Genomic DNA, 12194 nt, shown 5'->3' on the forward strand with positions numbered 1-12194 from the left:
CCTACAGAGAAGTCAGTGGGTCAGCACCAATATACACTCACTGGCCACTTTATAGGTGCACCTTGCTAGTACCGGGTTGTACTCCCTTTTGCCTTTAGAACTGCTGTAATTCTTCATGGCATTGATTCAACAAATGCTGGACACATTCCTTAAGTATTTTGGTCCATATTGACATGATAGCATCACGTAGTTGCTGCAGATTTGTCAGCTGCACATCCATGATGTGAATCTCCCATTCCACCATACTCCAAATGTGCTCTATTGGACTGAGATCTAGTGACTGTGGAGGCCATTTGAGTATGGTGAAGTCATTTGTCATGTTCAAGAAACTAGTTTTAGATGATTTGAGCTTTGTGACATGGCACGTTATCCTGCTGAAGTAGCCATCTGATGAAGGGTACACTGTGGTCATAAAAGGACGGACCCGGTCAGCAACAATACTCAGGTAGACTGTGGCATTTAAATGATGTACAGCTGGTACTAAGGGGCCAAAGTGTGCCATGAAAATATCCCCCACAACATTATACCACCACCACCAGTCCTGAACTGTTGATACAAGGCAGGATGGATCTATGCTTTCATGTTGTTGATGCCAAATTCTGAACCTACCATCTGAATGTCACAGCAGAAATCAAGACTTCGACTGGCCAGTTGTGAGTGAGGCTGTGAGAACTGTAGCCTTAGTTGCCTGTTCGTAGCTGAGAGGAGTGGTACCTGGTGTGGTCTTCTGCTGCTGTAGCCTATATGCTTCAAGGTTCGACATGTTGTGCATTCAGAGATGCTCTTCTGCATACCTTGACTGTAATGAGTGGTTATTTGAGTTACTGTTGAATTTCTATCAGCTTGAACCAGTCTGGCCATTCTCTTCCAACCTCTGGCATCAAGAAGTCACTTTCACCCAGACAACTGCCGCTCACTGGGTATTTTCTCTTTTTTGGACCATTCTCTGTAAACCCTAGAGATGGTTGTGTGTGAAAGTCCCAGTAGATCAGCAGCTTCTGAAATACTCAGTCCACCAACCAGCATGGCACGTTCAAAGTCACTTAAGTCACTTTTCTTCCCTATTCTGATGTTCGGTTTGAACTTGTCTACATGTCTAAATACACTGAGTTGCTGCCATGTGATTGGCTGATTAGATATTTATGTTAATAAGCAGTCAAACACTTGTACCTAATAAAGTGGCTGGTGAGTGTTTATGGGGACACTTGTGAGGTCCTAGGCTCCTTCTTGACAACTCAGGTCTGCTAATGAACTGCGCCTGGTGATGCCACCTCTGCGTGATATCAAATCTCAATCCAGACTCTTGATGTGTAGCTCCTGGCTGATGGAATGTGCTGCCCACCTGCATTCGAAATGTGATTCCTTCACTGTGTTTAACAAGTGTTTTAAATCTCTGTTTGCTGGTTAATTTCTGTGTAACAGATGTTATATTTTGTAATTTAAAACGAATTGTAACTAGCATGTGTTTTTGTTCTGAGCTCATCAGTTGTGACAACCAATTTTGTTACCTTGTTCTGTAACACTGGTTCTCAGACAGTTCCCCAGGATGATGTTAAGTCACGTTGGATAAAAGCAAATAAATGTAAATGAATTTCTTAATAAAATGTCACTTCTTCTGTACGTCCACTTCCTGAACATTGAGTCCATTACTGAAGGGTGAAGTATTTTTTGTTTAAGGCTATACACATTACTAGTGTTAATATAGTTATCACTATATTCACGAGATCCTTAATTTTACATTTATCCGTTTATAAATAATAGAAAATTAATTCCTCCACAGACATTAGGTTAAATTATATAAATTAAAGTCAAAAATGGAAAGTGAAACGCGAGCCGCGCGTCAATCTCCTCGTGACTACAAAATTTACTTAATTACCACTTTTCATGGTTTATTACCTTCATGATATACTATGTAGGAAGTTGATTCTTCGATATTTTAGCATTGCTATGTGCTAACAGACAAACTGCACTTGCAAGACTTCGGAGGGTTCAATGAAGGTCAGTAAGAGATGACTTCTCGATGACTTTCGCCCCGGAAGTATCAATCCATAATAGTTTAACCAATGGTATCAAAGTAGACCTCTGATTCTCCACTTGATTGGTCAAATTATTTCTTACATGTTCACTTACATACCAGTCAAAGTTAGGCAGGGGTGGGATGTTTTGTTAACTCTTCAGGTTTCATGGTTGTTGTTAAAAATATGAGGCTATTGTAACGGTGAGGAAAAGGTAGGAAATGTTTCATTAGTAATAAATAAGGTAACTAAAACTACATTTATTGCAAAAAAATAAATAAATAATCGCATTCTTACATTTTGCGTAAAATGTGTTCAGTGTGGACATATGATGCGCGAGTTGGGTGATATGTAACAACTGGTTTAAAATAAACTCATGAATACATGTAAGTTTAAACACCTCGTCCAAGTTCTTTATATACTTAAGCGAATATTCTTCAATGGATGGGTATTGTCAGTGTGGTGTTGGCACGTACAAGAGTATGCCTGCATGTTTTTTTCCTGCTGCGCTTAAAGTGTTCCACCTGCATTTCAAAGAGGGGATGTTTGGTACAGTAAGCTCGTACGAGTGTATGCTTTATGAACGCATATGCCATTCAGTGAGCTGGTGGTTTGTTCTGGGTTGATTTTTTGCCCTGTTCGCTATACAACTGATGTAGAATCTAGTCATATGTGACCGAAAAAGGTTATGATTGGATTTGAAAATATATATACGTAGTATTTGATGGTGACAAAGTAAGGTGTATCACTGAGTAACCTATGGTTCAGGCTTTTTGTTTTTCTTATACTAAAGTAATTATTAATGTAATAAATATGGTGATTACGTGTGTTTGTCATTTTCCAACTGTTGCCTGCAATTTCTGTTAACTTACATATTCATATTTAATGATCTGGTTTAACATTTTTATATTGTACTTTACAAATAACAATATTAAATTGCACTATAAATATATTATAGTAGATCAAAGCTATCCAATAAGAATCTTGTGTAAGGAAATTATCATTACAGCTCATTAAATTCATCCTGAGTGAGTGAATGCATGTTTATATTACTATCCTACCTAGAAGGATATTGAGCTATGTTTTCTTTCAGGTAAGCGTAGAAAAAGCCTCTTGTAAATGTCTTTATTAGATTCATATTTGAGTTACATTTTTCAAAGGTTATTTTGTAAAATTTCTTGTTATTATACTTGCTTTAAATGTAGACTTATTCACTTTTAGTGACTTATTTCCAAGACTTTTTTTAAAAAGCCATTTAAACCAATTCAGGCTTCAGGACTGCATGCTATCCTGGCAAGATATGGTGCAAAACGAGAACCAAAATGGAATGGGGCACCAGGCCATAACAGAGCATGCTCATGAATACACACAACACACAATCCAACATATATTAAAAGTCTTCGTCTTAACACCCAAGTCATCAAAGATTTATTGAGGGAATATGAAAATACTTGCAGAAATATACAAACTCCAAATAGATGGTAACTGGAGCTGAACCAGTCCCCTTGTGAGGTAGAATTAAAGTTGCTGGTAACCATGGGAAATAACAAATCTTTTTTTATGAATGACAAAATTGGCAACAAATTAAGTGTATTTCGACACAACATAACTATTACTACCATATAAAAAAAATGTTTAAAGTCTCATAAATTTAATTGCTAAGCAACAGAAATAAGCAAATATTTCTTCCTGCTTTGATTATGTGTTTTACAAATTTATAAGACTAAGAGGAATGCCACCTTAACACTTTGTTGACAAAGAATAGACACAGTAGGTGTTTATATAAATTAGCAATATATCCTGTAAATGTAAATTACATTTTACCAGCTGTAGTCACTATACAGTATTTTTTGAAAATGACCAATAAATGAAACCATGTCAAAGATGATAATTGGTCAAGCAACACATTCATGATGAAACCCAATATGTATTGATTCTGATGGTGAATCAGGGCTCTAAATTTTATCTATTTCTCTCATAGTTTTAAATCATTTTAGTGATTAAATGAGTAAATAAACTATAATCAATAATATTTTGCAATATGAGAGAATAATACAACACCGAAAATAGCTACAGTGTGCCGGCTGTTTGGCAGTGGCCCTCAGTCATGTAACTTTCAAGTTAACCGAATAAAAGGAGAGTATGAAAAGGGGGCATTGCTGTAGCTTGACACTTAAAAGATTTGAATTTATGAATTCAAGGGATTTCTTGCTAGATTGTCAACTATAGTTCATATTGCTGAGTTTTGTTCAAAAATATGTACAGAAGATTGTAATTGATGCTGCGTGTAGTTGTGTCTATCTATTAACAAACACTTGGAGGGGTAAAATATCTGCATTTCTCAATTTTAGTGTTATGAAATGGTTGTTATGTTGCTGCTTTTGGGTTGCACATTTAATATTAGTTAAAAAAATACAAAAGATTTCAGTATGCTAGATTTTTATTTTTCATTTTACAAGTGTATATTATAGATTTTATTTTATATTGATATTTGTGTTTGTGCTTTTACGTTGCAGAACCATTTAAGAGAATGGGGAACACTGGCAGTGGTGCCTTGGATACATATCTATCACGTTTTACTCTAGATGAACAAATTTCTATCAATGGATTGTTTGATAAATTGCTGAAGATGGAGGGTGGTTCATCAAATGGCAAAAAGGCTATAACTGCTACAATGCTAAAGGCAAGGTGATACTACCAGTGTCTTTAAAATTTAGTTGGTAATACTCATTTATTTTGTTGTAGAGCATGCCATTACACTTTTTTGTAGCATTCTTTTTTTATAATTATTATTTTTTTAGCAGATTTTGTATTGTTTAACAATACTATCTAAAGGCCCTTGATAGAACAATGGAAAATTTGACAGTAGTGCTTTTTTTTTTTTTTTGCAATCCTGTCTGCAAAATCCTTTAACTGTTCTTTTGGTTTAGGGTGTGGAACTTATAGCAGTAAGTTTGTTTGGCAAAAAAGAATACAATAGGAGCTTAGTACTTTTCTAACCTTTTGAAAATTGATTAACCATCTGTCAATCAGTCTATGTTTATTAAGAGGTTCTGGTTATTAATATGTAGCAAATCTACTGTATATTAGTATAAACCCAGGTTTTCTTTTTTTCTAAAGTTGTCTCAGCATTATGCTGTTTATCTGTGTGGCACAGTGTACTTGTGGGAATTTGTACAGACACTTAAGGTGACGGCTTCGGTTTTAAGGACCCATACTTGACTTCCAGCAATCATTAGGGCTATTATGACACTAGGAGGCGAAGGAAGAAGAGGAAGCAAAAATAGCCTGCAAAATTGTACCGGGAAATTTATATACAGGGTGTCCATAAAGTAAGTGTGCAATTTAAAATAGTTTTGTAAGTATATGTGATAGAATCTGTAAAATGGATTAGAAAGAAGAAACACTTACATTTTTTATTGTTCTTGTTAATTTTCAAAATGTCCACCATCATTACTAATACAAAGGGTAATATGATTCTGTAGTTCTCGGGAAAACATTTTCAAGCTGATTTTCAGTAATACAGGTCTTCAAAAGATTGAGGTTTGGTTGAATAAACATTAGTTTTCACATGTCCCCATAAAAAGAAATCCAATGGAGTCAAACCTGGTGAACGTGGAGGCCAAGAAAATGGTCAACTTCTTCCAATCCATCTGTTAGGGAATTTCTCTTGTAGAAACTATCTAACATGCAAAGCAAAGTGACAAGGAGCGCCATTTTGTTGAAACACTGTATTCTCTATCAGTCCTAATTGTTCAAGTTGAGGAATAAAGTAATTTTACAGCATTTCTAAATAGCTATCACCATTAGGGCCATTGTTTTTTGAAAGACATGTTGTTATGACTCGATTGCTTTTCCCAAAGCAAACCACACTTTAATAGAATCTCTTTCATGTTCAACAGATTTATGTGGATTTTTAGTTCCCCAAATATGGCAAAAATTAAAACTTCTGTAGACAAAAAAAAAATTAGATACTTCAAGCTTTCTAATCCTTTTTTTATGAATTCTTTCTATCACATATACTTACAAAGGTACAACTATTTTAAATTGCACATGGACTTTATGGACACTCTGTATATATTAATTTAGTACTGCTGATAACAATAAAAAGCAGAAATAAATAAAACAAACAGAAAGAAGAAGTTGCAGCAATTGCTTCCAAAAGGAGACAAGGCAAATATAATCCTAAGGACTTTCTTTCTCAGACCTTGAAGACAATGAAGAAGTGGATGGACACCCTGTTGGAGGGACCTTTGCTTCTGTGTAAGGTTAATCCTGTTCTTAGGTGTATTCTGGTGGTGAATTCAACTTGTTGACTTTCACTGGAGCAGCACTGTCCGAATCCATTATTCTGTTTCTGATTCTTCTGTATAGTTTAAACTGGCCACGAAAGCAATAACACAGAACATTTTCATATAACATTATTGGTGTACATAAATATGTCAAGTTGTTTTGCTTTAAATCTTTTTCTAAATATCTTTATACCAAGTAATGATGCACTGCACAATAACGTGCAGTGAATACACTTGAGCATTCATAGTTTTCATACTCTTTCTTTCTCTATACGTTTAGCATTCATTTGCTCTGAGGTTGATGTGCTTGCTGCTTCCTGAGCAGCTCTTCTTTTCTCCACCCTAGTGCCCCGCTTCTTCTCTTCTTTCGTCAGTATTTGTGTTGAAATTACTTTAATACATTTCCTTTATTTTTTCCTTTAAGTCTTCAATCTGCCTCAAGAATGATTTAAGATATGAAGAGGTAGGAGAAGTGACGGCGAAGGTGGTAGAATCTGGCCGCTGTTGAGAGTTGATTCTACAATAAAATAAAATAAAAAGGAGAATAGCCTTGGAGGTCAATCATCACCCTGAAAGCAGATAGTAGACGCCACGTAGTGTATGTGTACCAAATTTCAGGTCAATAGGTCAAACGGTTTGCAAGCTGCACGTGATTTAAAATCCTGGACAGACAAACGGATAGCCACAGTAGTGTATTATATAAGAAGATATATTTGGAGTGAAGGGCAAATATTAATAGCTTGTACAAGAGGGTGGACAACTGAGGTGAGAAGGTTCACTATTAGTTTTTATGTTGTTATTCTGTTATTTTGTTGTATTTTATATATATTTTTATATGTGCTGTTATTGGTGTTTTTAACATTGTTCAACAACAGTATTCCTTTTGGTTTAACTGTACTTTTTCAAATAATGTTTTCTTTGATTGGGTGGCAATTGGCTGGGGAGTGGTGTAGTTTTTTGCTGGTTAACCTTTCTGAACATTATCCACTTCTCTAGCGGATGGCATAGTGTAACAATTGTGTTCATAACAGGCTATATGTTACAAGTGTAGAATGCTTACGAAGTGATTTGCCATACATTTAACAAATATACAGTACTTAGCAGCCTGGGTTTCCTTTCTGATGAGGACTTCTTTGTCTGTTATGAGACAGTACAATAGTGCATCTTATGTTCAGCTTTGTTATATTTAATTCATTTATTATTTAACTTTTCAATAAATTGAAGAATATTATTTAAAAGTGCCAAGAGTTTTGGCCCTTGGTGAGCATGTAGTCCTTCTCTTAAGCTGTTTCTTTGGTCTGTGCCACTGTATAATGCCTCCTTCAGTCATGCTTGCCTTTGCCAACATACTCAAATATGGGCAATATTTATTTATATTATTATGATATTATTGTATTTTGAGCATAGTCCTTGTTATTGCACTGATGTAATAATTTTTTGTTTGCGTTCTATGTAGCTGCTGGGGCAAGGGAACATCCCTTCAGGAATCAGTAAAGCACTCTGTCTTTTTATTTGACAATCATTTTTTGTCCTTCATATATTGTAATATTGTTTAATGTTTTGGATGCTTTGAAACTCAAGGAATTAACATTGCAAAGAACTATATATTTGTAAATGATATTTTTTCTTTAATTTTATTAAAATACTAATAATGATGAAAATGAATACTTTTGTTTAGTAATTAATCCTGTCTTGTTATGAATTCTTTTCCCATAGACCTTCTGTGAAGCACAATTATTTTTCATGGTATTTTTGGTAATAAGCATTTTTTTTTTGGTGTATTATTGCTTTTGATGCAGATTTAATTTTTAATGCATTTTAACAGATTGGCAGCACTTAAATTTGAGCTGGCATTGTATCAGAATGTTTAAATAATGTTTGAAATGAGTATATATGTAAATATTTCCAGGTCATTTTATGAACCCTAAATAAAAAAAAACTGAAGTATAGGCTCATGTTGTGTATTTTTTAAAATGTGTTTTTAGTTCTACTCCACTTTTGAAGCACTATTTACTGTGTCATCACAGGGGAGTTTCTCATTAAAAACATACAGAATCAGCACTAGCCTACTATACATTGTTTTTAAAGCTTTATATCAATTTAGAAGTAGTATTTAACAAATTATGTATGACATATTTGTGTGTGATTATTTTAAATATGATTTTTTACTCCTTTCCGACCCCTTGAAGTTATCATTGGAGCGTTAATGCAAATTGAAGTTCTTGCAAAAGCACAGCTAGGGTGGAACAGGATATCTTTGCTCTAATCAAGCCTACTTCCAAAAAAGGTGTAAATTACATATTTTTGACAACAATCAAAATAAATAATTGTATTATTAATGCACTGTATTGCTTTTTAGATAAGATGGTCTCTTATTTGGTTTTCCAGGGCTACTTGCAAGAAGCACTTCCTGATGCTATTACCATTCAACTTTTCAATGCCATGCGAAATCTGGACCCATCAGAAAAAGGGTCTCCTGCAAGTCTTCATATCTGTAAAGAACAGCTGATCATATTCCTTTCATACATACTGAGAGGAAATACACATGAAAAGGCAATGTTAGTTCTGTCCATGATTACAGGAAGCAAAGAGCAACATGTGAAGGGGGGGCAAATATTAGAGGTATGAATAAATCCTTCACTTTTTTGTTTTCTTTAAAATTTCATGCTAATGGATCAGTTCTAGTTTAAATGCTTAAAAATATTTAGTCTTCTATGCCTCAATTAATCTGTAAAAAGGATACAATATGCAGACCCTTTAAAAGTTTTCAACTATTACAGGATTACAAATTATATTTATTTTGGCAGTCTGCCTAACTAAAATATTTTTCTTAGCAAATTTAAATTTGTTTTTAGCAGCTGTCAAAGTAAAAAGCTGAAATATTCTGCATAAATATCCAGATGCCACATTTTAATGTTTGAATGAACAACCATTTGGAATCTGTGCCTGCCAGTTTTGCAAGGTGACTAATACTAATTTTTCCCAATCATTTTAGCCAGTTTACTCCAGCTTATTCAGTTTATAAGTATATTGCATCTTTGGCTTATGTTTGGGATGACAGCCCTGCTACATAATGAGCCTTTTCCTTTTTTTGGATAACTGAAACATGCCTCATGTATTTGCTTGTATCACCGTGCTTCATCATTTTTTTTTGTTCATGTTTTCACTAATAACCCTATCCATGTTGAAAAGATGTATTTCTGATGCTTTCATTGCAGAAGTAGTGTTTGTTGGAGCATGTTCAATATGGGGTTTGTGCACTTAAATTTTGGCCGAAAATCACAAGACCTTTTTCTATTCCTGGAAGTAGTAAATACAACTTTAGAATTTTTTTTTCTTTCTGTACTGTACAAAATGTTTTGTAGTGTTGAGTGATAAACATGATTGATATACAATGTATACCTCTTCTACCAATGTCCTCAATGTTTCATCCCATTCATGCACAGAATCAACTGTAGTCTCGTCTGTACTCAATCTTTTGTTGTACTTTTAAAAACATAGATTTATGTCACCTTTGTTACATTCATGCAACAGCTAAAAAGTCAGAACAATTTTAGTTCTTTATCAAACTACTGCTTCTATACACATGGCTAAAATTGCATCTCAATTGCAGCTACAGTTACAGTGGGCAGCTCAGAATATTTACTCAAGCAACATGGTTCAGTTTTTAAGATTTTTGCTGAAAAATGATTTTATCTCAAAAATGTCTTTTTGAACCTATGAAATTACAGTAAGGATTAGTACAGTAATTACTTTAAGGATTAGGTGTTTCCTTATCTTTTTGTTACTTGGACAGATTTTGGCTCCCTGTAAACCTGTAAACTGGTGAGATAAGGAGTAAGAAATAGCAAATTATTATTCTGTCTGCTTGAAGTTTGTTTGTATATAAATGGCATTGCCTCACTTTTGGAAGGTAGTAACTGGTCTGTTATTCTCTTAGTTTACAGAGACTTTGATATCCTCAGTACTTCATCTGTTGAAGCACAGGGACTTGTTGAAAGGATGGTGTTTGGATGGGACCAGGGACATCACAGAAGGAGTGAAGCTCATGGCTGTACACTTAACATCAGAACTAAAACTAGCAGGTTATAACTTTAAAATTAATTTGGATTGTGTTTTTGATATCCACTATGTATATGTATCTTTCAGTCAGATGATATATTGGAACAATACTTTAGATGTTTTCAGAATCTAAATATTAATTTATTGGAGTTGAACAGCAAAAAAGTGTAATTTTGGTATTAATTTATACTGGCGCTGTTATTTAGGGTCAGATCAGGAGGGGAAGAAGATAAATTTACAACAGTTTAAAACTCCAGCACTTCACTCCCAGATAGTCAGTCAGTCCAGACTGGAACTGGGAGAACTTTGTGCTCGTTCTGCAGCGGTGGGGGGGATGGAATTGTAGGCTGCTTGCACATTTACAAGAGAAAAGACACTGACGGAGAGGTGCAAAGGGATTTAAGGTGAGCCGGATTTATGAGATTTTTCGTAGGCTTTGGTAATTTTAATGTTAATCCCTAAGTAATAAATAACTTCAACAAAAAGGTAATCTGAGCATACAGGTTTTACATTAAAGTAAGGACATGTACACTATACACCTTAAAACCGGTAAGGATTAGGTTTTATATGCATAATCATTATGTTACATTTTGAATGCAATGTGCAATTCACATTACCATAATTCAACAGTTAAGTGATTGTCAGCTGCCAATCATTCATCCATTTAAACATTGTCAGAATTGTAGACCACCATAATCTTTATATAGTAAACGTACACAGTAAATAATTAAAATTCTATTGTAATTAACATTAGAATGAAATATTTCCATTAAAGATGCTTAAATTGGCTTAGTAGATGTATAAATTTAACTAAATATAAAATATTGAAAAACGATGTATAACATTGTTTTAGTTATAGACACATCCAGTGAAATATAGTAAAATGTTTGAATTTTGTTGTGTTCAAGTATAATTTGAGAAAAAAACTATATGAGATGGTTCAAGAGTTTTAGAGAAAAGCATGGTTACTACAATATTATCATATTATATACAGTATTTTTACATTCTGTTTTTTAATATGGCATCATTTCAAGTCTACAGCGATCCCTCGCTATATTGCGCTTAGACTTTCGCGGCTTCACTCCATCGCGGATTTTAAATGTAAGCATATCTAAATATATATCACGAATTTTTCGCTGGTTCGCGGATTTCTGCGGACAATGGGTCTTTTAATTTATGGTACATGCTTCCTCAGTTTCAGCCCAGTTGATTTCATACAAGGGACGCTATTGGCAGATGGCCGAGAAGCTACCCAATCAGAGCACATATTACGTATTAAATAAAACTCCTCAATGATATACGATATGCTTCTCGTGCGGTGCTTCACACACTTAAAAGCTCTAGCAGCACGTATTGATTTTTGATTGTTTGCTTTTCTCTGTCTCTCTCACTCTCTCTGACATTTTCTGCTCCTGACATCGGGGGTGTGAGCAGAGGGGCTGTTTGCACAGAGGCTGTTTGCCTGGAGGATAAGGATGCTCCTCTCAAAAATGCCGAAAGACTACCTTCACATTGCTACCTTTTTCTTGCAGCCACTTTATCGCGGTGCTTCGCATACTTAAAAGTCCAACAGCTCGTATTGATTTTTAATTGTTTGCTTTTCTCTCTCTGTCTCTCTCTCTCTGTCTCTCTCTCTCTCTCTCTTTCTCTCTCTCTCTCTGACATTCTCTGCTCCTTTGAAGAGGAAGATATGTTTGCATTCTTTTAATTGTGAGAAAAAACTCTCATCTCTGTCTTGTCATGGAGCACAGTTTAAACTTTTGACTAAAGGGTCTCTAGAGGGCTCTAATAATGTTAAAAAACATATTTAGAAGGTAAACAGGTT

At 34.6% G+C, this 12194-nt stretch overlaps 1 protein-coding gene across 2 annotated transcripts in view; it reads left to right on the plus strand.

The window, feature by feature from the left end:
* The first annotated feature begins 2142 nt into the window (after positions 1-2142).
* Positions 2143-12194, plus strand: part of meak7 (MTOR associated protein, eak-7 homolog) — a 38149-nt gene continuing 28097 nt past the window's right edge. Inside the window, exons 1-4 of one of the 2 annotated variants that reach the window (XM_039763472.1) lie at positions 2143-2229; positions 4532-4698; positions 8696-8929; positions 10248-10392. In XM_039763472.1, the coding sequence (XP_039619406.1) occupies positions 4546-4698; positions 8696-8929; positions 10248-10392 (532 nt within the window). In that variant the 5' untranslated portion in view covers positions 2143-2229; positions 4532-4545. The remainder of the gene's footprint in view (positions 2230-4531; positions 4699-8695; positions 8930-10247; positions 10393-12194) is intronic. The other variant, XM_039763473.1, reaches the window with a different exon arrangement.

This window comes from Polypterus senegalus, chromosome 9, assembly GCF_016835505.1.
Source record: "Polypterus senegalus isolate Bchr_013 chromosome 9, ASM1683550v1, whole genome shotgun sequence".
Taxonomy (NCBI): domain Eukaryota; kingdom Metazoa; phylum Chordata; class Cladistia; order Polypteriformes; family Polypteridae; genus Polypterus; species Polypterus senegalus.